This window comes from Lepidochelys kempii, chromosome 19 (assembly GCF_965140265.1).
Source record: "Lepidochelys kempii isolate rLepKem1 chromosome 19, rLepKem1.hap2, whole genome shotgun sequence".
NCBI lineage: Eukaryota > Metazoa > Chordata > Testudines > Cheloniidae > Lepidochelys > Lepidochelys kempii.
In genome coordinates, this window is record NC_133274.1 from 3,706,068 (window position 1) to 3,732,580 (window position 26,513).

Sequence of the window (26,513 nt, forward strand, 5' to 3'; positions counted from 1 at the left end):
ATATCCAAGCTTGCTCAAAGATGCCAGCACATTTGTGTGTCATACTGAGATATCGTGAAAACTTTGCACTATGGGTAATGAGTCTAATTTCAATTAAAACTTGCTTTAAATTACTAGCATCTCCTTTTCTTTCCTGGAGCTCCCACAAAAAAGAAAATGGGTTAATGAGAGAGCCTTTTACTTGTACAATTTACTTTGTTGGATAATGCGTTTTGTATTTTAAAGGACCAGGTGACCTTTTTGGAGAGACCCCCAGAAAATATCCTGCAAGAAATAATTCTGCATTTGCCACATGAAGCTGGATTAAGACAGGAACTAATAGATCACTTCTATGATTCTACAAACCCCATCTTATAACGTGTTGCTTGTGTGCATGGGTTTTGTGAGTCCCATCAAAGATCAGGAGAATCGTATAGTTAAAAACCCAACATATTTCTATATGCCCATTGCTCTGTGTAGAGTACTGTAAATTGCACTGTTTCATAAATGCAAGCTCTTTCCATGAGCTGAGTAAATTGGGTTTTTAATTATCCATGTGCAATAGTTGGGAAGCTGTGGTGGGTAACCTGATGCTGACGTCAGGTAAAATATGGTGCAAGTGTATATTAGTAGAGCTCTGAAAATTAAAACTTGACCAAATGTAGTTGTAATCTCTGCTTTGTATTTCTGTACCTTCCATGTGCCAGCCAATTAAAAAGAGAAATGAAATGCTCTGTATACAGTGCCCTGGGGTCATCTCTGCTGATGTGATTGCACTGGTGTATCTAGGAGACGTTTATTAGGATTCAGACATGAGTTCTTAGAGGAATGTAATTTTTTTTTTAGGGTGATTTTCCAGGGGAGATGTTTTCTCAGGAGCCATTTTTGTTGTGTGTGGCTTTTTTTTTTTTGTTTGTTTTTTTTAACACCTACTGTTCATTCAGCTTTGGATCAGACATGTACAGGAGTCTATGGACAGATACCCATGGATTTTTCAGTGGGCTTTGGACGAAGCCTTAAATTCCTAAGCACAAATCTTCCCCTGCAGAAGTCACAATGAGCTAGGGATAAAATCATTCCAGGGTAGGAACAGGTGAGCAGTGTAGAAAGGGGATGTAGTGGAGGGGTGTAGTCTTCCAGAGGCAGGTTAAAATCCATTGCTGCCCTGCTTTCAATTCACCTAATAGTTCTTTGGCTTAATTAGAGAGTGTTCTTAGCTTCCAACAGAAAGTGTATTTTGCACAGTTAAATAAAAAAAAACCCCTCGAGACAGGCAAAATTCCTCTTGATATTCACAATGATGGTGTTAGTTTTTAATCTCTATAGTACAAATCAAAGGACCCAAAGCTTTGTACTTGCAATAAACTTGCGAGAGCTGAGAATTGTCGATTTCAGATTTTAATGTGCATCCGATCACCACCGTCTCCTTCCCCCCACCCCATTTAAAAAATAATTTTTTTATGCTCCCACCCTAATAACATGACGAACACTTCAGGTTACAGCAGGGTCATTTCCCCTGCTAGACTCCATGAAGCCCTGTCAGTGTGATCACAATCCAAGCACTTCAAAGTGTAATGAGGTCATATGTTTCCCCCAGGCAGGCTACTGGTCTGCTTGCTCTTTGAGCGGGGACTTCATGTTGATAAAGCGTGACAACAGTGATGCTGGTTTAAAAGGTACTGTTGTCAACTTAGCCTTCAGTTGCGTTTATTCAGTGTTTCATTTAAAAATAGTAATTGGACTCTGCTTTGTTAGAAACCTTCACCTCCCCTTTTCTATCTTCTAAATGGAGGATGACCCTGGAGTTGCTGCCAAAACAGATTTAGAGCAAATTCTGTTGTCTGATTATTTCCTTCACTAGTCGTGTTACCCGTTTATTTTCAATTTGCATTTGCCGGGTAAACATTAAAAATAAGTTGGAAATAAAACAGCCTCTTTGTTTCTCCCTACATTTGGAGAACAAAATCACTTTTAAGTTGGGTTGTTTTTCGATTAAAGTTACTATTTGGGGGGAATGGACTGTTCGTTTGGAGTAACGCATCCTTTGAATAAAAACATTAACATCTTTAGAGCAGAATTTAACTTCATTTTGGTTTTAAGCAAATGGTTTACCTATGATTCCCGGTTTAGATTGCGTGGAGGTCAGTGTGACCAGATGCTTTCAATGATTGATACTATAACTGCGCAGTTGCTGCATCATCGCAAAATTGCATGCACCCAATTACCTGGGACAGCTGAGAAAAATATAATTATCTTTATCATTGGAATAAGGCTTGCCAAGGAGCCTTTGTGCCTAGCTGCTAGATTTTCATGGTGATTTTGCAAGGCTGGGTTACTTGCCCTCTCAGTTAAACTGTAGTTCAGGACAGGGGTAAATTTCAAATTTTAGCACCAAAAAAAATCCCCTTCTCTCACACTTGAGTAACTTTGGTGGCTGTTCAGTATGTGGAATTTAGGTTTCCCTATACTAGTGGCTGTGAGCATGAACCAGGCCAACAGAAAGCATCAAGGAATTATAGTTAGAACAAAGAAACATATGACACTTCATGTTTGTTGCCTCTCTCATGCAAGGATCACAGAGCATTTTACGAAGGCAGATAAGAATTATTTTCATTTAATAGCTAAGGAAACTGAGGCATTGAAACTTGAACTCTCCTTCTCCCTTGCCTCAAAACACACACACTCTACCTGAAAAAATCTTTGCCAAATGTAGAACCCTTGTTTTCTTTGGAGTGGAGAAGGAAGGAGAATGAGATTTTACATGGGGAAGAGGAAGAAAAATTTTCTAACCGTTCCCTTTTAAGGGAAGCTTAAAGCAATGTTAAGGATGGAGTAGTAGCCTTTTGCTTGTCGCAACTTCCCTGCTTGTCTAAGTTGTAACTATAACAAGCATCACTGAGTATAACGCAGTACGACTGTTTCTCATTTCCAAAGTGTCCATCACTGTAGTAGCTATACACAATATGCAGAATCATTAGACTATTAATATTTAACTCTCACTCTTGTGTTCATATTTTAGGGAAAAACACAGGATTTGTCATGTATTTGTTATCCATTAAAATAAATAGAAGTTACAAAGTTTCCAGCAGTCAAGAGGACCTTGCCAGAGAGGCAAGGAGCCTGCTTTTTGGGTTGTGTCAGTCTTTGCACAGTGACACGGTTTGTAAGGTAATCTCCCAGTGACCCATTATCTCTGGGGTATTGTAACAATCCCTTAGGCCATTAGTGTATTTTAGGGAGTCCTCAATCTGCAGAGCTCTGAGTATAGGGAGCCTTTAATTCATTGTTCTATGCGTGCACTCTTAAATTTTTCATGCTAAAAAAATCCATAGGCAAAGTAGTTTGTTGTGCAAGCCGTTTGTACCTGATCTAAGTATGAAATAACTTGTCTTTTTAAAAACACTTGAAAGAACTACTGAAGTTACATTGTGGAATAATCACCTGAACAATTAAAGTCACATAACTGCAATAAATAAACCCTGAAGCTAGAAAACTGAGGCTTATTTCTCTGCTCAGACTGCAAATTGGTCAAACTGACTCCCCCTCCCCTACAAAATTTGATGATGAAATTATGCTCCAGTGGTTTAAACATCATAAGTCAGGTCTCAGCCTAAGGCAAATTTTTTTTATGACACCGAACACTCTGAAATGAGAGGTTTATAATGGGTAAGCTGACATAACCTTTACTATAGTGACTCTAGCTGCTGGAATCACACTTCAAGTTACCCTCTGAGTTATTTCCTGTATATTCCAATTTACTGCCACTTCATTTAATCCAAAAGTCCTATAAATGGGTCCATTAAATAAATTGTTTTCAAACAACAAGTCTTACAGCCATTCATTCTCAAACTTTTTAGTTGTAATGTGCAATTATAATGTACACCTATGGCTTTTATCTGCCCTTTATAAAGGGGAGACTAACAACCAGTTTTGGCTAGTGGGTAACTCCCAATAAAAGCCAGAGATGACAGATGATAATTTATTAGGATTTCTTAAATCATCCTTGTATTCCCTTCTCTGCAAGATTTACAAAAACAAAACAAAAAACAATTCAACACTTAATTTAAAAGTTGATTTTTTTTGGCACATTATCAATATCATGTCTTCACCATGCACAGTTTTCACTGCAAGTAGGTTAATGAAAATACTTTTTGTTCATATTTGCTTTCTAGTCTTTCTTTTTGTGGTTTGCAGTGCTTCAGTGGTTAGGTTTCTGGTTGCTGTTTGAGAGAGGTTAATGTCCAAGAAAGCTGTCTTCACTGAATTAAAAAATGTAATGCAGATGATGTAAGTAGGTTTTTCAGAATGTATTGTTTAAATCTAAATTTTAGCTATAAATTAGTGTCCTTTTATACATATAAATACTGATGGGTTATTTTTTAAAAAGTACTATACGAAGACCACTATCTTACTAGAAGCCATCATATTGTATAATACCTAGTACCCTCTCATTTTAGAATTAATCAATTTTTGTTTTTTGGCAAAATCTTGTGTTGAAATCCCTGGGGTTTAGATTCTTTAACAAATGACGTTTTAAAGACTTTAATAAAATTATTCTTAATCATGTTTATTACAGCAGTGTCTAAGGGACAACCAAGAAAGGTGCCTCATTGTGCTGAGTGCTGTACAAATTCGAGTATTAAGTGGTACTTGCCCGAGGAGCCTCCAGTCTAATCAGACAAGACAGACACAGGTTGGGGGAAGGACTAGAACACGCAAGCAGGGTGAACTATGTGATAGTAGCAGACCTCATGTTAGTTTTGGGTGTGGCTTGAACTAATATGAACTAATGGAGTAGTATGTGAAATAGAGATGAAAACCATGATGGACTGTCCTTCTCGCTGCCTAGCCTCAAGAAAAGGTAGTAATCTACTCCACTTGGAGCAGAAAATCCCACCTGCTTTAATAATTGCCCTCTGAAGCTGCTTTCAACATTGTAGAGTCCTCAAGGTTTAAACAGGTGGCCTTATTAAAACATCGCTGATACAAGTCATTTCCATTCAAAAGCCTCTAGTTATTCATTAGTCATTTTAAAAAAAAAAAAAACGTGCTTCAGACCGAAATGTGAAAAACAAGGTCTCAGGCAGATGCATTCTTTATATTAATTTTTTCACCTTACCGAAATAAATAATTGTTGTTTTTTTAAGTTGTGTGAAGGGGGAGAGGGACAGCCTCAGAGACCTATTGGTGGCAGGCAAGCTTTACAGTTTGTGATCACCAAGTTATGAAGTTCTCTGGGCACGCTGCTGGGGAGGGATGTTGCCCCAAGTGATGAGTGGACCAGGCACAGAGAGACAATGGAGACTTAAACAGCTACTTGTTCCTAAGGCTAATTTGAGTGGTGGCATGGGGTCAAAGGTTTAGTCTAAATATTCTGTTTCCCACAGAGGTGGGGAGCATGCAGAAGGCAGTGACTTGTCCCAGCTGAGAAGAGGAGTGTTTCATGTTGCTACTGGGGTGACAGGCATGATGTCCAATTGAGGGAAGAATCAGCACTCCCAAGGGGCCTCTGCATAGACATGGTATTACAAATAGCCTGATACAGAGTGGGACAACAGTGCTGATGCTGTTCCAGGTCAGGAAGGAGCAATATGTTAGGAAGGGGGAATGTGTAGCCCATTAAAGTGGATCCTTTGCAGCCTAAATCATATGTTGTCCGAACAGGAGGACATAGAGAGAGAGGTGGAAATCAGTTTGGGGAGGCCTTGTCTCCCAAAAAAGTGAAAATTCCAGATTTCAGACATTTCCCCACCTTGCTCATTTGTTTCCCTACCTAAAGCCAAAGTGGTTTTAATCAACTTCCATGAGGCACTCTCACCTTTTTCTTTTTCAGGGAAGCACAATGGGTGACTTTGCTAACCTGACTCAGTCTGACTCAAATCACCCATATTTGAGCAAGTCCAAGTATCTGTTCACATGCTACTCATGTTCTTTATTTTATGACTTTGAGTCAAGGAGGGGTCTCAACCTTTGCTTAGAATTTTTTCCAAATCGGACCTTCTGAATGCAGGTTTCTCACATTAAAGTTCTGCTTACAAGTCTTCTGTTCTCCCTATAAAAGTCTTAGTAAAAGTATCCACCTGCAGCTGTAGTCTGTTGGAAATATTCCAACATGGCTTAGATGTGAATTGATAAAAGCTGGTGTGTCTGCAGCAACTTGTATCTTTGCTCAGTATGTTTGTTTCAGGGTAAGTGAAAGTCTGCAAGGACTTGGATAAATGGTTTTGTTTTTTTTTGTATCTGCTGCAGCTCCTTTATATCAAATCAGAATCTTAGTTCTCTTCAGTACTAAGTTCTGCCACGACACTTGAGAGGGACTAACATGGGGTTGTTCCCTATCCTCTATTTTCTAGTAGATCATCCATTTTAGTATTAAATGTCCCAACAAGAAGTCTAGTCCTTCCCTTGTGCGGAACTGTTCTGGATATACTTGATTTTCCCTTTCTCAATTTCATTTCATTACTGTTCATTATGCTCTCTTGAATTACCCTACATAATTCCTCTCCATTCTCTCCCTTTGCATGCCTTAAGTACACTGTTGCTAATTGACATGCACGTTGAGTCCCTGAGATGCATTTTTGTAAAAACCTAGCTCCCCTTCGCATTTTTAGCAATATTATATTATGTAAATGGTACACTAGGAGGAAACTGTTTTCTCCTCAGTGAGGGAAGCACTTTGGTGTTCCAAGACCGTTACAAGTTTCTGGCCCTCTGTATGTGATGCCAATCTACAGTAGAGAGCTAGTTCAGCAAAGAATGTTGACTGGTTATTTACCCTTGTCCCAAAGCCTGGAAATCCATACACATTACCAGCTAACAATGCTCTCTAAACCTTTTCAGTTGCTGGTGGCTTTCTGAGAGTATTTGGTCCTTTCCCCATGGCAGCAAACTGTGCATGATCCTCAGTCATAAGTGAATAGCCGGCATATGGGGGTCTGTGTATAAATTTCTCAGTATGTGTAGACTGTAGAGCTTGCTGGTTTAAATCTAATAGACTATAACAGAAAGTGCCTTCTAGACAGGCTACTATATTATGTTTGAATCCTACTATAATATTTTAATCTTGAGTTTTAATCATTGTTCTGCATGAAGAGATGCAGACTTCAAGCTGTTGACTCAACTATTGTTACCGCCCCCCTACAGGAAAATGTGATCGTCCTCTGATAACAATTGATACACAACCATACCGCATCGTTCTTGGATTACCAAGCAACTTTGTTTAGACAGTGGAACCTGTGCTTGCTCATGAGGAGCAGTGATTGATTCACATGACTTTGTAGCTGGGATTCCTGTGGTTTTATTTAATTGAAATTTCACACAAATGTACTTACAATAAAGCGGCAACCACTTATTACAAGAGAATACACATCCTAGAAGAAGGCAGTATGAATGCCAGACCCCCTTGTGTATGGGGGAGAGGAGGCTTGGAAGGAGGGGCAGAGGTGTGGGAATAATAATCACCACAGAGGCATCTGCTCCCAGTAATCCTCCAGAAACTGCTTCCAAATAAAATCATAATGGTCTGTTTTATCACCTTTCCTAAAAGGGAATTTTCTCACCATCTTGGCCTTGTCTAATGGAGCATTAATCAGCACCTCTATACAACATGTCTTCTCTACCTCTTCATCAGAATAGACTTTTACTCTCTAAATTAAAAAGTTTGCTTCTGTGAAAGTGTAAATCTTTGCAACATTTCTGCAAGTAATAGCTCCCCTGTGGGGAACCTGAGCCACAGATAAATGAAGCGATTTCCCATGGACCACAGAAAGAGTCATGGCACAGCCAGAATTAGGACTTTGAAAATCTGGCTTCCAGTCCCATTCTGAGTCCACTAAAGCACGTGACCTCTCCTGAATACATTTTTATACGGCATGTAAAGCTAAACCTATTTCTCATGATAGTTGTAACTTTTTCTTCTCTTCTCTTTTTTTTAATGAAGCTATATAGTAAAGCTTATTTTTATTAGAAAAATTTAGGAAGTATCTCGTTGTGTTACTTATGGTTGATGATGTGACCACACTGCACAGTGGTGTAGTGGGTGGACTGAATATTTTGCACCTATTGTACTTGTCAGATGGACTCAATGGGACTGACAACGGGGAAAGAACTCTGGCCCAAGGTGCACTGCGCAGCTGATAACTTAAACTTAAAATGTTTAGTCTCTTCAGTACAAGGTTAGAACATCTCATTAGCCAAGGCTTGTGCTGCAGTCAGTCAACCTAAACATTCTTTATGCAGAGTATCTGCAGCAGGAAAGCAACTCTGCATTGACTTGGGCTTCAGAGCCCTTATACACTGAGCTTACCATACATAAGCAGGCAAGCAGCTCTGGATACGGAAGAGCCCCCGTGTGTTTAAAATGTTTACCGTACTATTGCCAGAACTGAATCTGTTTGCTACAGGTCACTACACCTCAGTAGGTGAGGGACATGAGTGTGTACGTCTTCATTTCAAGATGCAGAAAAGAGTATTAATCTTATTAATATTTATGTGGTGCTTTACAAGCATTATTGTAGCCTTAATGCACCTGTGACCTCGGTAAACTCTAATGCTGTTTTGCAGATGCATATATTGAGGCACTGAGATTGAGTAGTGAATCCAAGGTTGTGCAGCTTTTTAAAAGCAGATCCAGGAATGGAACCCAAGATTCATGACTTTGATCTAACCACTAGACCACACTGCTTCTCATAACTCAACTGTCCACATTTTTACTCAAAGCAGATGTCAACTGGGTTGAGAATGGAAGGTCATTTAAATTCTTGCTACCCCATGCTATGCTGAAGTCTTAGAACTCAGCACTAGTTACTGTGGTTGAAGTTCCCTCATTCTGACAAGAATCTCTGGAACGTGGCTGCATCTTCCACAGAGTAGTGGCCTGGCCAGATTATCCCCCTAGCTTGGTTTGCCACCATGTTGCCTGACATGATGATTTATAAAATCCCCTTTTGAGTTCTGACTTTAAGTAAAATGGTAATTTAGAAAATCAAAGGGGGGGGGGTTAAAAATTCAGGGATCCTTAAAATAATATAAGCTGCTTTTATACTTCAGCTGTCAGAAGTGATGTACTCAGATTTGGTCAGTCTACTTGTGTTGCTGTTATGTTGGTGCGGCCCATAGCTGGTGGTGGAAAGCTTGATTCTGGTGCCTCTGATGACAAATAACATTTGTATCTTTGTGCTGTGGGAGTTTTTTAATCCAAAAGGGGCCTCGGTGTAGAGAGATGGATTTACCAGCCCGAACTGTTCACTGAGGCAACTCCAGCCCCTATCAGAAACTAGGTGTGCTGCCTAGTATTACTTTGCCCTTCTGTGATACCTTCCAGAGAGTTACAAGCTAAAGGAATTTAACCTCATGATGACCCTATGAATGGGGTAAGTTGCTGTTTTGATTTAGAGAGGGAAACTGAGGCACAGAGAGATGTAGTGACTTGCCTACGGTCATATGCAGTCAGTAGAGCAAGTTCTAGAACCCAGGAGTCCTGCCTTCTGGTTCCTTGCTCTGAGCTCACTCCTGTACTCTGAATACTCTTTGGCAGTGCCAAGGATTAACTGTTAGTCACTTTACAGCATTTTGAATTGTCTTTTCTTTTCTACTCTGCCTCCTTCCCAGATGCAAACTGGAACAGAGCCGTGTGCCAGCCAGAGAGGGTCCTGTTTGGTGGCCATTTGAGATCATGGGAAGATCACCAGCTACAGCTTCTGAAGGGATTTCACACTGCCCAGTCATGTCAGGCTGCTTGCTGCCAGAGCCCCAGCTGTGATGCCTTTTGGCTGTTGGAAAAGATGTGTATCCAGGTGAACTGCATGATTCCCCATCAGTGTCAGGCAAACAGGACTGACTCCTCAGATTCCGTTTTGGTGTTTCTAAAGAAATTGAAAACTACAGAGCACTCCTTAAGCTCTCAGTCTGAAGGTGAGGTGGAGACTCTGCTTCACAAATTGTTGGATTGGCACATGCCAGTCCAAGCGAAAAAGAGACTGCGAAGGTCCTTCTGGGAGCTGTTGACGCAAAAACAGCACTTGGCAAATGACAGGAGGGGCTTGCTGAAACGGGATAAAACAGATATACCCACCAGGGGGAATGCTGAAAATCTGCCATCCGGTACCTTGGACAGCAAATCTAAGAGCAGCTTGAGTAAAATTGATCTGAAGGATAACCCAGAATCTAGGCCTTCATTGAGGGAGGTGTATGTTCCCAGTGACCATGCAACTCGAGAGAAAACTTCACTGCAAAATGGAGCAGACTCAAGAGAACAGAAAAACAAAAGCCTTGCCTTTCCTGAGAGCAATAGTGTGAGTGGACTGAGTGATCCAACTGGTAGCAGCTCTCTAAGGGTAAGTGTATGGAAAGAAATGGGAATGTGAATGGACTGTCTCTGTTGCTAGTGTCAATCGTAACTGGTATGAGTTGAGCATCCTTCTGGTTGTCATTTATTATGCAGGCTTCATATTAAGAACACTTAGAAGGCACCTTCAGAAATGTACTATCAGCCTCTTTGCAGGGAGATGGGGCAGTAGTGTTTCTCTGAATTGGGGTAGGATTTGATTTAATTTCATTAGCCCTTTGGCTCTTGGAAAAAAGATGACAGGCAGACTGCTTCCTGCCCCATATAATACACATCCTAAAAGTGAGCGGTAAGAAGGAGAGATGTCTGGTGGGTGTGAAGTAACCAGCAAAAGGCAGGGAAGTGCATGTGTGTTGGAGTCAGTTACCCATAATATATCTGGTTGACCCACAAAATAAAATAAGTAGCTTTCTATAAGAAGAGTGTTGAATTCTGGATCAATTCAGCATATTACTCTACAAATCTTTACTATTTTGTCATGTGTCTTCAGATCAACTTTACTCTGTAACTGTTCTGAAGTCTTAATTTTTTTTTTAAGACTCATTCTTTCATACTCAGAAGTTCATAAGGGTTTACATTAGCAGTGGATAAATGAGGATCATTTGGGCTTCTATTCCAAAAAAATGAGAAGTCAGTACAGTATTTCCAGATGTCGTCTGATCTAAACAGAAATAGACGTGTTTGAAATACTAGGTGCTCTTTGTTATATGTGCAAAGGGTCTGATCATAGGCATTGTAGAGTCCCTAATAGGAGTGGTGTTGCAGAGTGAATCATACGTTAGGAAGCTACATTGCTTGAATATCTCCTGCCGTATTTCAAGGATTTGGGATTATTGCAGCGGGCTCCTTTCTCGTGTAGTTACATTCTGGCTTAAGAGAATCTGTTCCACTCCAGCTATGCAAATCTTACGGTGCTAGGTAGTGCTGTGACTGATATCCGTCACCAGCTTGCAGAACAGGATGTGGAGTGGAGCCAAAGGACACCACTGAAAATTCCAGAGCCAGGTGTGTGAAACAACATTGTGGTTTAGCTTTGCATTTGCAAATGTTTGATCTTCCAGAACCTCATGCTACTTAAGAGTGACTCATGAGTTTCTCTTTGTTTTCTCTCTCTCCTGCAATATTGCAGTATTTCTGTTCTTCCTGAAACCTTTCCTTCATCTAGCATTTCATAGGAGATTGAGACTTAAACAGTGATCTCATTCTCCCATGCCACATGCACCTGACTTCTGGGGAGATTTCACTACAGTTCACCTTAAACTTTTCTTGTCTCTCTCAGGCCTTGTCTACACTGGCAAGTTTCTGTACACACTGCCAAGCCACTTAGTGCTCAGAAATTGTGCAGTTGCAATACTGTAAAAAAACTACCCCTGTGAGAGGTGTACAGCTGTCTGTGCCGGGGCTACAGCGCCGCAGTGCCAGTGTAGACACCCTGGTCGATTACAGCGCTGCAGTTGGCCTCCGGGAGGTGTCCCACAATACCTGTTCTCGCCTCTCTGGTCATCGGTTTGAACTCTACTGCCCTGCCCTCAGGTCACCAACCAAGAGCCCCACCCCTTAAATTCCTTGGGAATTTTGAAAGTCCCCTTCCTGTTTGCTCGGTGTCAAATGCAGTGGTCTCAGCACATCTTTCCAGGTTATTATGCCTGCTCCATGCACCAGACAATCTCCTGCTTGGAACAGTGTTGAGCTGCTGGACCTCATCAGCATTTGGGGAGAGGAGGCTGTCCAGTCTCAGCTGCGCTCCAGCCGTAGGAATTATGATACATACAGACAGATGTCACGATGCATGACGGAAAGGGGCCGTGATCCGGACACATTGCAGTGCAGGGTGAAAGTGAAGGAGCTGCGGAACACCTACCACAAGGTGCGGGAGGCAAACCGCCGCTCCGGTGCTGCACCCATGGTTCTAAAAAGAGCTGGACGCAACACTTGGTGGCAACCCCACCTCCACTGCAAAGGCCCCTGTGGATGCTTCGGTGGCTCGCATGCCAGTCGAGAGTGGACTGAGCCAGGAGGAGGAAATCTTGGATGAGGAGGCGGAGGGGGACCCAGAGGCAGAGGATGACTCGGAAGTCAGAGATGCATGCAGCCAGGAGCTCTTCTCTACCCCGGAGGAGGCTAGCCAGTGTTAGAGCTTGGCAAAGCGCAAACAGGAGTGGAGGCGCCTGGTAAGTGGCTTTGATTTTGGGAATCACTGAAGCGAGTTGTTGGGGGCAGGAGGGCTGCAGAAAGTAGGCTTGTGTCCGTATGATGCACATACCACCACATGCCTAGTCTGAAAGGCAGAACCAGGTGTTGATTGACTCCCTCACTTCACGGGAATCTGCCTCAGAGATCTCCACGAAACTCTTATGGAAATACTGGGCAATCCGCTGCTGCAGGTTCTTTGGCAGACCTGCTTTTTCTTGCCTCATTAAGGGTAACTTTCCCATGCCACTCTACCGTCACTGGGAGGGAGAACATTGCTGCACACAGGCAAGCCGCATAAGGTCCAGGGCAGAAGCCACAGTCTTGGAGAAGACCCTCCCTTGATTCCCTGCTCACCCTCAGCAGCAAGATATCTTCCATAATGAGCACAGCCTGTGGAAAATGTGGGGACAGTAATGATAAGGCCCCCTCTACAGTGCTGGCTCTCCCCAAGAGTCACATGCCCAGAGTACAGTACGGTCCTGGAACACTGATTTCCTGTGCCCCTGTGGTTACTCACCATTTTGGGGGTCTTGTGGCTCATGTGTGCTTGCCTGGGGTAAGTCAGTCAGTGACAGGTATGTGAGTAGTGGCTGTGTTTTAAATCACTGAATCAGTGGCCTGTATGTTGCAAACAATACTGCTTCTGTAAAATGCTGCATTTTGGCTTCACAGATATGACCTTGGGAGCCTCGCCTCCCTCTTTCTTATCGCCGGTTGATCGGCCGCACAGAATTAGAAAGCGGCCACGAAGAACTAAAGAGGACTTCCTGCGTGATGTCATGATAAACTCCGCAGCTGAAAAACAAGAATTGAAGGAGTGGCGGGGCAGTGAGAAGAGGAACTGAAAGGAGAACTCGGTGCGCCAGAACGAAGCCACAGACTGGCTCTTAAAGGTTATGGAGCACCAAGCGGACAGACTCCAGGCGTTACTAACACTGCAAACCGAGCAGCTCCATGCCTGCCCACCCCTACAGCTGCTGTCGCAAAACTCTTCCCCATGCTCCTCCAGATACTGCCAACACACTCTTATCAATCTCCTGGCTCCAGTCTGTACCCGCTGCGTTCCACTCCTGCCCTGTCACGGTCCAGGGTCCACGGTCCACTGTCCCAGTACCCACTGCACTCAACACCCCTCCTTCTGCAGTTTAGCCCTGCTGAAGTACAGTACCCGCTGCACTGTACTCCAAAGGACAAGGTTGCATATGATACCTGGACATATACAAATTTTCACAGGACCCCACCTCCTACTGGGACCCTCCCTTCCCCCTGTCTCCCACAGTGCTGACGTGCTTTTTTATTTGTCTCTCTCCTCCGGTGGTTGTTTTTAATAAAAGAATTGTTTTGGTTTGAAAGCAAACAGAGCCCTGCAAAGCAACAGGCAATTTTCTTAAACCTTCACAGGGCATCGTCTGCACCAATCACCTCCTAGCATTATGTTAGTGGCTTTCTGCTTCAGATTGCTGCCTCAAGGCATCCCTGATCCTTATGGCCCTGCACTGCGCCCCTCTAATAGCCCTGGTCTCTGACTGTTCAAATTCAGCCTCCAGGCTCTGAGCCTCAGCAGTCCAGCCCTGAGTGAAGCTTTCACCCTTCCCTTCACAAACATTATGGAGTGTACAGCATGTGGCTGTAAGCATAGGAATATTGTCATCAGCCAGGTCCAGCCTCTCATAGAGGCAGTGCCAGCAGGCCTTTAAGTGGCCAAAAGCACACTCAACAGTCATTCTGCATTTGCTCAGCCTGTTGTTGAACCGCTCCTTGCTGCTGTCAAGGTTCCCCGTATATGGCTTCATAAGCCACGGCATTAAGGGGTAGGCAGGGTCTCCCAGGATCAGAGTGGGCATTTCGACTTCTCCTACAGTGATCAAGAAAGTCCCTGCTTGCAGCTTCCTGAACAGGCCAGTGTTCCGAAAGATGCACGCGTCGTGCACCTTTCCAGACCAGCCTGCGTTAATGTCTGTGAAATGCCCACGGTGATCCACAAGTGCCTGGAGAACCATTCAGAAATACCCCTTCTGATTAATGTACTTAGTGGCTGGGTGGTCTGGTGCCAGAATTGGAATATGCATGCCAGCTATTGCCCCCCCGCAGTTAGGGAAGCCCATTTGTGCATGTTAACAGAAGCTACTGTTGGCCATGTTCAGACTGTGAATGAGGACTGCTACAGAGTAGCATGTCCCAAGATTTGCCAGCTTCTTTAGTGCAAAGAATCTGTAGTTTCACTGAAGCATGAGAGCCCGTTAACTGGTAAGAAAGTGGAGAGAATCTTTCTTTGCACATAATATTAATAGTGCTTTACCCTTGTCTCTTCTGTCAATGGAGCTGAAAGTACTTTAAACACAGGAACAAATATAGTTCTTCACCCTTGCATTGAGGATGAGGAAACTGAGACAGAGCAGGTATAAGTGACCTACCCAACACTGCAAGGAGAGGGAGTTTTGCAGAAAAGCCTGAACCACAAGGCCAACCTTCCTCCCCTGGTATTAGCATTGGCTGGCTGTTTCGGAGTGTATGTTCAAGGGCTTCTTTTTTACCTGTTTCAGAGTAACAGCCGTGTTAGTCTGTAGTCGCAAAAAGAAAAGGAGTACTTGTGGCACCTTAGAGACTAACCAATTTATTTGAGCATGAGCTTTCGTGAGCTACAGCTTCATTGATGAAGTGAGCTGTAGCTCACGAAAGCTTATGCTCAAATAAATTGGTTAGTCTCTAAGGTGCCACAAGTACTCCTTTTTTTTTTTTTTTTACCTGTGGTATTAAAATGTTCTCTCTAGTCTAATCTAGCTACCAGGACGCGTGGCAATGCAGTTCTGCAGTGTCCATTGCCCAGACTGAATGCCAGTAACGTGGTATTAAAGTCATGAGTGCCTTTCTTTGGTTTGACCTTTTGACCCAACTGTACCAGTTGAGTCAATGATGGGGTAATTCAGTTACAAAACTGGTTCCAAATCAAAGATGGTGAAGTGCTGCATTTTAAGTGTTCAGCAGATATTATTGAAACCGCATTTGCTCAACTAATGCAGAGGTACTCTACAGATAAACCCAGTTAAAGTTGAAATGTCCGGGAGTTACCTTGCAGGCTACTAACCAGAGTGGAGCTAGGTGCTGTAGAAGGAATTTCTAATGAAAGAAAGGAAATTGTTTTTGTCTGCTTTGATTATTTGTCATAAACTGACTCATGCCGCATGGTATGCGGGGCGGGGATGTGTACAAGCTTTCTGATCCCCCTTCCCCAAATAGTTTCTGTTGTTCACATGGCTGTTTGAGTGCAGGTCGTTCAAGGCACGGATTACCTCTTTTAGGGGCAGTCTAAAATCAATAACTCTCTGCTGCAATGAGTGATTCTTAAATCAAAAAGATGCCGGTAGAATCCTCCTCCTTCATACCTGCCCACATCGCAGCTTCAGAAATAGGACTATGTGACGGACAAATTACCAGAGGGAAATCTGGTTCCCTGCTTTAGTGTCTTCAGCTTATTCTGCTGTCGCTCTGCTCATTTAAAACTTACAGACACCCCAGCGTCTTCTATGGAGTCTGCCATAGCACCTGATATGCCACAATAGCTGATGTATGTAGATATAAAGGGACTAAGCTATGTGCAGCTGAGCTGGAAACAACCTAGCTATTCTGGAGAAAGAGCCAAGGGGGAAGTGAGGGTGGGCAAAAACAGATAGTAGCCATGTTGGAAGAAAGGGGAGGGAGCTGCAAAAGCTTCATATCAATAGGAGAATAGGTATAGGGGGCTTCGTTCCTCCCTAATTTTAGGAGGAACGTGTGAATATCTTGCAGGCATTTGATACTGTGCAGATATGAGGGGAATTTGGGGTCCGTTTGAGTTTGAAAACTAAATTGGCATCCAGTTTCAGATTGAGACATTCTCTTCTTTCCAGGCTCATGCAGGAACATCCACATCAGAACTCCCAGTGCTGGCTACGTTCTCCAGCCCCATAGCGCTGGGTTTGACTGCCACTGGCAAAGCTGAGAAACCCAAGCAGTCAAACGACACTTCCATCCAGCCTCTTTCCTTAGAGGAGACTCTCCCTACGATCAGTGCTCTGCAGGGGAAAAACACGATGAAGGTGCAGACCATTACCACTCTGCCCACCGGTGTCCCCACCAACAACAGTGTTACCACCGTCCAGGCTATCTCTGCCATGTCATCAAGCACCCCTACGCCAGTGCCAGGTGAGTGTGTTTACTCCGCAGCACCTTCCAAAACCAGAATATCCCACTGAGAGACTGATGAGACATTAAACCACAGTAAAGCTACCACTGTGGGGCAGTACCTGAATAGTTTCTCCAAGAGAGTATTGGGGGGTCCTCTTCCAACATGTATGTTGGTTGGGGCCTTTGACCCATCCTGGGGGTCCTGGCATGGGTCCCATACCATAGGCCCTCCTGAGGGCTTCTGGTATAGTCCCATGACAATCCCTGAACGGCCCATTGGGGCCCCTGGCAGAGACTGTGAGGCTATGGGATGGGATCCTGATTTGGAATTACAGATCTCTATATGTCTACTGAATCTTTTCTCCAAGTGCAGCTCAGAAGGAGTGATAATGTCTCCGGTACTGTAATGGGAATAGAGATCTGACATAAGATGTAGTGGCATGAAACCTTGTTTCAGCAACTATCTACAGTACATGGCCCTCCATCAAGCTGAGTGGAAATCCCTCATTTGATTTGGTAAGGTGGTTGCCCATAATGGGGTATGACTTCCCCCCCGGAAATGTCAACGTATAGTTCAGTCATGCAGAAGCAGTACTCTTGGCCGTTAGCCATGTCTTACTGTGCAGCAGAGTGTCATGTTTCCATTCACACAGGTGTTCCTAAAGGTGATCATTACACAGGTATTCCTAAGGGTGATCATTACAGAATGTGTAAAATAACAAAAGAACCACAAACAACACTAGGATAAACCAAACTTGACTCACTAGCTTCTTCTGTGAGGATCTGTGCATATACACAGGGCATTGTGTGTTGCTCACCTGGTGTGACTAGCTGCAGTACAACAAAATTCACTAAATTCAGTTCTTGGAAAGACCCAAAGCTGAATTCTTATAAATTTAGGGTGTATTTTGCCCCTGAAAATGGAACAGATGGCTTAGCGGAAAGGAAATGCTATGTACTTCGATAATTGGCAAAAAGCCAATTGGCTATCTGAACTAACCGGTTTACTAATCTTTTTTTAATAAATTCCTCCCCCCACTAGTGTTGGAGTTTATATATTCTTCAATGTCTGAAAAGTGACCTTCATAGGCAAACATTTGACTGGCGTCTTGCTGCTCTTTTATGAAGTATAAAGAAAACCTGAAAAGTTATTTTCAAAAAAGGGGTGGAGGCATTATTTTTTCTGTTAAAAATCCAGATCTCCTTTTCCTCTGGGAGACAGTCTGTGTGATTGGAGAACTAGTGGAATTGTGACATCGCAAGAGGTTAAGTAATTGAGAGGAGAAGGAAGTTTTACTCTTTTAGAACTTTTGTTCTGGGTTTCTTTCATTAACTATTTAACTAATAAACAGATGAGAGTTTAAATATTCAGCCTCCCTAACTTTTTAAAATAGCTCCCAGTGTACCACTCTGAGATCCCAATAAGGTCTCAGGGAAGAACAGACTTCTTTTTCTTAATGTGTTCCCCTCCCCCCCCCCGAGATTTTTTTAAAAAATGTGGGGAGAGCAAAAAATACTCTGAGAAAAGTAATTGCCTTTCAGGTCTTTGTACATAGTAAAGAACCAGAAAAGGCCACAAATCCCATTTTCCCCTACCTTTATCAAGTCACCTTTAAGAACAAAATTAGTCCTCTCTTTTCATCTCTCTGTACATATAAAATGATGGGGTCTAAATTAGCTGTTAACCCTCGAGAGAGATCTTGGAGTCATTGTGGATAGTTCTCTGAAAACATCCACTCAATGTGCAAGTCCAAAAATGGACAGTCAAAAAAGCAAACAGAACATTGGGAATCATTAAAAAAGGGATAGATAATAAGACGGAAAATATCATATTGCCTCTATAAATCCACAGTACGCCCACATCTTGAATTCTGCATGCAGATGTGGTTGCCCCATCTCAAAAAAGATATATTGGAATTGGAAAGGTTTAGGAAAGGGCAACAGAAATTGTTAGGGGTATGGAATGGCTGCCATATGAGGAGCGATTAATAAGACTGGGACTTTTCAGCTTGGAAGAGAGACGACTAAGGGGGGATATGATAGAGATCTATAAAATCATGACTTTTGTGGAGAAAATAAATAAGGAAGTGTTATTTTTCCTTCTCTTAACACAAGAACTAGGGTGTCACCCAATGAAATTAATAGGCAGCAGGTTTAAAACAAACAAAAGGAAGTATTTTTTCACACAACACACAGTCAACCTGAGGAATTCCTTGCCAGAGGATGTTGTGAAGATGAAAACTATAACAGGATTAAAAAAAGAACTAGATAAATTAATGGAGGATAGGCCCAGATTAAAAAAAGAACTAGATAAATTAATGGAGGATAGGCCCATCAATGGCTATTAGCCAGGATGTGCAGGGATGGTGTCCCTAGCCTCTGTTTGCCAGAAGCTGGGAATGGGTGACAGGGGATGAATCACTTGATGATGACCTGTTCTGTTCATTCCCTGTAGGGCATCTGGCATTGGCCACTGTCGGAAGACAGGATACTGGGCTAGATGGACCTTTGGTCTGATTCAGTATGGCCGTTCTTATGAGTCAGCTTTGTAAAGAAATGGATGAGAAATGCTGCTGATCTTTTCTTCCTGATTAAGAAATGAGAGGAAAAATCAAAGTGAAACACCCTTGTATTTAGGGTGAGAAAAGCATGAAAGTGGAATGTGTGCAGCTTGTTTTAGAAAATCTGTTAGCCTGCAAGAAGCTTTTATTTTTTTCAGCTGAGAATACTTTGAATTCTTCATATATCTGTAAAGATCTGAAATTGCAGTTCAGTAAATAGCAGTTCTTGTCTTCCCCCTTCCATACAAGAGCATCTGGGTTCTTTCCTGAAAACCTATCTGCTGAGTCCTTCTCATCCCTGTTGGACCGGGTTGAATAGAGGTCTCTGTACAGAGCAAGAGGGTCCCATTTCAGCTCCTCAGAAAAGCAGCAGCAGTTACCTCCCTCTCTTTGGAGACACTGTGTAACTGAATAATTCTAGGCTTCCCTCACAATTGTGAAGGCCCCTTAGTGTTTCTGCATTCAGCTACTAGACAGAAACCTGAAGTGGCACTGAGTGATGGGATGTTTGCAAAATACAGCTATTTTGTAGCTGGCTTTTATTCCACAAGCTCAGAAGCCGAAGTTCTCTTTATGTATGTAATTTTTTTCCTGTTCCTTTTAACAGTTATGAAGGAGCTGGTAGTTTCTGCAGGAAACAATGTCCAAGTGACCCTGCCAAAGAATGAAGTTCAGTTAAATGCATTTGTCCTTCCTGAACCACCAACGGGTAAGACTTCATTGGGAGCTCTAAATGCGCGGTGATGATGAAGTGACAAACAAGAGATAAGTGCCTTGTTAAATAGGGAAAATCTTGAAACTCTCCCATCTAAATGTAGTCCTTCTCTACAGTTCACATGGCAGTATGGTCTGGGTCAGAAATGAGGAGCTGAATGCAGTAAGTTCTGCTGAGACTTGTTTTCGCTCAGCAAGAATGAGGATATTCTTCTTGCTCGTGAGTGTGTGACAATCTCTGAGAGAAGACCATTGTTTTAAAGAACTGCTGAGCAAGCGAGGAAAACCTGGTTTTAGATTAATATTTTTCCCCTTCGCAGGACAACATGGTTGTTAGTTTTTGCTGAATGACACACACACATGCCTGTCACAATTTTCTCTTGTAGCCGTACAGACTTAGGCACAAGAAGGAACAAATAGCTGAGCTGAGCCTTAGGAGTAATTCAGTGAAGTGACAGGGTTTAAAAGAAAGAGAAGGCCACGTCTCATTTTCAGCTTAAGATCTGATGTACTGATCAGGAATTTTTAATCCGGGTCAGCAGTTTACCCCATGGGCAGTGAAAATATTTTACTGGTCTGGAGTGAGTTTTTGTTGTCCTGGATTGCCAGACTGTAGACCTTCCTCTAGCTGACTGCTGACATATTACAGAATACTCTGGAAAACCGTTAATCCAGAGAGCATTTTGCTGTTCACTGGGATGGAAGTTTGCACGGAAATGGAATCTTGCTTTCTTGAGAACTCTTTCTCCACTAAACTGAAGTCCTACATCTCTGACAACATAACTTTTACAGAACTGTACTGTGACATTGCATTACAGTGTTTGCAAACAGATGAGAGACTTGCTCCTTGAACTCAGCTGTTCTTGTTTATTTCCTCCACCTGAAATATAAACATCCTTTGTCCTAATAATAATAATGCTTTGCAGTTACATATTGTGCTTCAGCTGAGAGTCTGAGTTCTACCTAAAGGTGATGAAGTTTTTTTACAGGGGAATTAGCTGAGGCATAGAAAAATACAATTTGACCATCGTCTTCCAGTGAGTCCCTTGTCCTAGCCATTAGACCTTGCTGCCTCCTATAAGAGCAAGGAGCAGAAATACAGACACTGCAGGTGTGTAGTCTCCAGAGAGAGCAGGTTTGGGAGTGATTGTCACCTCAACATTTTCTGTGAGGAGTTAGTGGGTCTTCAATGCCAGTTGATGGGAATCTGAGCTCCTGCACTTGCCTCTTTTTTTTTTTTTTTAAACGCTCCTTTAATTGTGTGGACTCTGAAATTTTCCTTTCTTTAGGAACCAGCTACTCCTATGACTGGGGGCTGATTACTCACCCAAAAGACTACAGTGGAGAGATGGAAGGCAAACACTCCCAGACCCTCAAGTTATCTAAGGTGAAGCTCTGACTGCTTAGTATCCTGCTGTGTGTAATGCAGGGTGACACACTCTAGCAGAGAAGGCAGAGACCTTGTCAGCCACCAAGGACTTGCACGCTATTTCAGAATGAATAGGAAATTGCATGACAGGCAGGCTGCCGGTGTTTCAGCCAAAGACTTTTAGATAAATGTTTTATAAAGAGCTGAATGTAGTGCAGTAAAACCTGTGATAAAGAATGGACAGATTTAAGAGCCTCAATGCTGTCTATGAGCAGAATGTAAAACTCTAAAATGGCAGCTAACAATAAAATTCAAGAGAATGCCTTGATTGCTTTTCCCCTGAAGCTGGTCTGTGGTTAGATTATTTTTAAAGCTCCCTTTTACACACTCCCCTGTCTTGCCAGGATTTGGGGTGCTGCACAGTTATTAATGACACTAGCTCCCTGGCCTTTGCTTTTAAGGTGTTTTATAGCAAATTGAAAGGATCATTCTTTTCCACAGAGATGTGGGGAATCTTTAACAAGAGGGCTATTTTAAACAGTGCATGAAAATGTAATGCTGCTTTTACTGGGAGATTCCTGTGAGAAGCATCAATTCTGCTCCAGCACTGCACTCAGAAAGACCAGAGCTTTAGCCGTAGCACCACGCAGGGTCCCTCCCCCCCCTCAGCCCCACAGTTGCCATCCAGCTTATAGCCTCAGCATTTAACCATTTCTTCTGCGCACACACATGCAATTACAGACTTTTGGGGGTTTAGAGAAGTGAAGGGACCCTTGGCTGAACCATATTATGGGCAAAATCCGTTTGTCCATGAAGGCTGAATGGAGGAGGATCCCCTATGTAAACTTTTTCTCACCTCTTAAATAGGCCCTGTGTTTTGGCCAGGAGACCTGAATTGAGCTCTGTAATGCCTCTTCTGTTGGTCGTCAGGTATTGCTAGAAAATCTAGCCTGGTTGAGAGCCCTATATCATCAGTAGCAATGGGAAATATCAGCCTTTTAATTTATGATGGAGTTGTTGAGACAAAAGATGCCTCAAGTTGCCTTGGAGCAGAACCCTCTGCCTTGCATATATGGACCACAACATAGTTTCCTCTGCTCTGTGCTGCTAACAATGTATCAGGATGCAAGATGATAGTCTGACCTCTTAATGGCTCCTGGCAGATTGTCACTGCCTTGAAGTTGTGTAACTTCTTCCATTTCCTTTCCAGCTCACCGTTGGTCTGTATGAATTCAAAGTAATAGTTGATGGGGGAAAAGCACATGGGGAAGGTTACGTGAATGTGACAGTTAACCCAAGTAAGTTCAGTGGCTGGATTGTGTCCCTACAAGTTTAATTTGGCAGCTGTATTATGGTATTTTGTTTGCTGGGCTTAGTTTTGTCTTAATATAGTAAGAATTCATTGGGGGGGATGTATGAGAGAGAAAGAAATTACTTTCTGAAATGAAAAACTACCTCCTGTATACATAGCTATGCTATCCTGAGTGCAAACCTATTGAAAACTAATATCATACGATGAAAGGACTGGAGCACTGCTGCAGAAATACTTAGCAAACTCGTGCTCCTGGGAAAAGCACCACTCCAACAGAGACTAGTTGCATCAGGGATAAAACCTAGGGCAGCAGGGATGGGAGATGAAGCCTGTGCTTTGAAGCTCCTTGGGTTTTTCCCCTTATAGTAATAAGTATCAGCCCCATCTGCAGCCAGTTTAAATCAAATCTCATTCTAGGCAACAGGATACTTTACAAAGATTTTGTTTGTGCAGCAGGCTTATGTTGTGTATACAATAAACTCTGTGAAATATTGTTGGCGAAGTCTTTGTTTCCAGATAAAGGACTGCTTCCAGAGGGGGAAAAGGTTGAGGGATGTTAGGTTGGGCTTCAGCAGATCAGAGTTTTGAACTCCCTGACCCGTTCTTGCAAGTACATTGAACATTCTGTGTCTCCCTTGTTTATACAAGAGAACCTTTTCTTGAGCTAGCTCAGTGGTTTGAGCATTGGCCTGCTAAACCCAAGGTTGTGAGTTCAATCCTTAAGGGGGCCATTTAGGGATCTGGGGCAAAAATTGGGGATTGGTCCTGCTTTGAGCAGGGGGTTGGACTAGATGACCTCCTAAAGTCCCTTCTAACCTTGATATTCTATGAAATCTATGAAACCTTTTTCCCTTGAACTTTGTAAGAAAAAGCAGTATTCTCGCCTCCCCAAAAATTTGTAAGAGGGTAGATGTAGGCTTTAAAATATTATTGGATGTCCCCTTAGACCAGGGGTTGTCAACCTTTTTCTTTCGGAGACACCACCCCCCCCAAACATGCTCTAAAAACTCCACGGCCCACCGATGCCACAGTAACTGGTTTTCTGCCTATAAAAGCCAGAGCTGGCGTTAAGGGGTAGCAAGCTGGGCAATTGTCCATGGCCCTATGCCACAGGGAGCACCGTGAAGCTAAGTTGCTCAGGCTTCTGCTTCAGCCCCAGGTGGCTGGCTCAGGGCCCCAGGCTCCAGCCCTATTCAGTGCGACTCCAGCTTTCTGCCCTGGGCCCCAGCAAGTCTAACATTGGTCCTGCTTGGCGGACCCCCTGAAACCTGCTTGTGGACTCCTGGTTGAGAACCACTGCCTTAGACTACGTATTTTCTCAGGTCAATTTGAGTGTAAACAGTGAACCTGTAGCTCACCTAGCAGATTTGTTAAATTGCTCCTTTTTCAGAGTAGTGGCTGAACTCATTTAAGTGATCACAGGTGCCAGCCTGTTAGAAAACACCACATTCTGAATGCCGGATGCTCTAGAGGTGACGTGACAAGACGATATCATAATCCCTATGTGAGCCCTGGCTTCATGTCATAGCCTGCTTGTTCCCTTCTTTATTTTAGAACCCACCATCTGTAGCACACCACCTCAGGTTGATGTGTAAATAACTGGATTGTGCAGTGTCCAATCCCAAGGAAGATCAGGGCTGGGAGCTGTAATCATTGCAGGATTATCACAGACCTGTTGTTGTTATCAGCAGTCTAGGGGAGTGACCATGCCTCGCAACTGTACTTTGGACCTCTCTTCTCTTGGACTTTCTGAGGCTGGATCATCGAGGCAATTCTATCAGCAAACTGAGTGGGCATAGGGTTGCAAAGAGTGGAAGGAGTGTGTTGCATGTCTTACTTTAGCAGCCCCTAGTGGACAATCTGAACAGTTTTGCAGAGTTCCTTGTTTTATGTTTGTACCATTGATCTGCCTGTAAACAACATTGTCACAGCGCTGTTGTTGTTGCAGAGCCTCGTGTGAATCAGCCTCCTGTGGCTATTGTGTCACCACAATCCCAAGAGATTTCACTGCCGACCACCTCTACTGTCATCGATGGCAGCCGTGAGTACCCTAATCACATGTAATCCAGCAAGCTGAGGCTGGCTGTCCACTCTGGCAATGAGCAGACTCTGTGTCACGTTAAGATGGAATAGATGTGTCCCTTTGTGCCACATTTCTGTGGAAAGAACCAGTTCGTAACCTGGGGACTTGGTTAACTCATCCTAATTATTTTTTAGGCTTTCCCTATAATTCCTGTTAGCTTGAGGCAAGGACAGCACAGCTACTGGTCGTTATTGCCAATTTCTCTCTCCATTCTGCACACACTGGCTTAAATACAAGGTCCCCCTCCTGGGGGCACTTGCCCCGGGGAGTCCACTGAAACAGGACGACGCAGAAGAGTTACAGCCCAACTATATTTCCTGGTTTCAACTGAAGTACAAAGAATCAAATGAGTCTATTCAAAATTGGTGGCCTTGTGTGTTAAGCTGCAAGCATATCAATTAACCAGCATAAGCGCTATTGATTTTGTTGTTGTTGTTGAAGCTCTGCCAAGCTTTCCTTTTAAACTTGTTCAGTTTTGTCTCATTGCCTGCCAAAAACCAGTATCTTTTTCCTGGGAAATGTGGGATGTGTGTGTCTACAAAAACAGTGTATGGCATATGCAATTTGACCAAACCAGTATAATAGAGAAAGATCTACAACTAGAGACTGGGACAAGAAACTCCACTCTCCAAACTTGTGTGTAAAGAACAAATTAAAGCTCTTTATTTGAAATGTGCCCTCATAAAGCCAGATTCCTAACTCATGTTTTTTTAATTGAATTAGAAAGCACTGATGATGATAAAATTGTCAGTTTCCATTGGGAAGAATTGAAGGGGCCACTACGGGAAGAGAAGGTATCGACTGACACTGCCATATTGAAACTGACCAACTTGGTACCTGGGAATTACACATTCAGGTAAGTTTTACATATAGCAGTTCATTAGTCCAGGTTCCATATGAATCTCTTTAGTTTTATACCTGATTACATCAGTCTGGGTTGCAAAAGATAGCAGAACAAATCCAGGAACTTTCTGGTCAGTTGCAAATAGAGGTTTATACTATATTTCACTTAAGTAAAGATTAAAAAATAGCTGGCTGACTTTTTTCTTTTTTTTTTTAACTTGTAGAATTCATATAAGACCATGGCAGGAAAAGGAGAATTTAGTATAACAGAGCTACTAAAATGTCTTAAAATACAAAAATAGATTATTCTACATTCAGGAGGAAATTGATTAGTTAAATACAGTATTCTCTCTAAATGTAATGTGTTCACTAGTGAAAAATTGTTTTTAGACTTACGTATTTATACAAATCTCTGGATAGTTATGTAGCAGTTGACTTTATTTTGACATCTGCTTGGAAAAAGGAGGGTATATTTATTTCCTTTGATCTATAATTTGCTGTGGCATCAGTGCTAAACACAGCAGTGGATCTAATTAATAAAATGACACCTGATATAACTCATACACACATGAACAGAACAATACCTTTTATATACGGTGGCGTAATGTGTGTTACCTGGTACACGCTGGGGTTGAAGGTTTAGTAGAAGACTGTTCCACTTTGTGCCTTTTTTCTGCTTAAGAAGGAATGCTATCACCACACGATTAATGGTGGGGTGTAATGATAAATACCTGAAATGAACATATGCTTTTAAAACTGGCAGGAGCTCTGGATTTTCAGTACAATGGGTGTGACTTTAACAGCGTGTTGGAAAAATCTTGTTTCGTGGGGATTTCTTTGCATTTGTAACTAGCTGATAGATATTAGGAGGGGGTGGATTTGGTTGTGGAATGCCTTGCTCTGCCCTTATAATTACACGTTTCTGTGATACTCATTTTGCAAGTGCACAG

General features: G+C 42.7%; 1 protein-coding gene across 3 annotated transcripts in view; it reads left to right on the forward strand.

Moving 5' to 3' along the window:
* KIAA0319L (KIAA0319 like) overlaps positions 1-26,513 on the forward strand; it is a 52,917-nt gene that overhangs the window by 10,352 nt on the left and 16,052 nt on the right. The window contains exons 1-8 of one of the 3 annotated variants that reach the window (XM_073317782.1): positions 4,749-4,840; positions 9,589-10,313; positions 16,405-16,699; positions 19,850-19,951; positions 21,246-21,343; positions 22,536-22,623; positions 24,586-24,678; positions 25,444-25,576. In XM_073317782.1, the coding sequence (XP_073173883.1) occupies positions 4,792-4,840; positions 9,589-10,313; positions 16,405-16,699; positions 19,850-19,951; positions 21,246-21,343; positions 22,536-22,623; positions 24,586-24,678; positions 25,444-25,576 (1,583 nt within the window). In that variant the 5' untranslated portion in view covers positions 4,749-4,791. Of the gene's footprint in view, positions 1-4,748; positions 4,841-9,588; positions 10,314-16,404; positions 16,700-19,849; positions 19,952-21,245; positions 21,344-22,535; positions 22,624-24,585; positions 24,679-25,443; positions 25,577-26,513 lie in introns of those variants that run through there. The other 2 variants (XM_073317781.1, XM_073317783.1) reach the window with 2 other exon arrangements.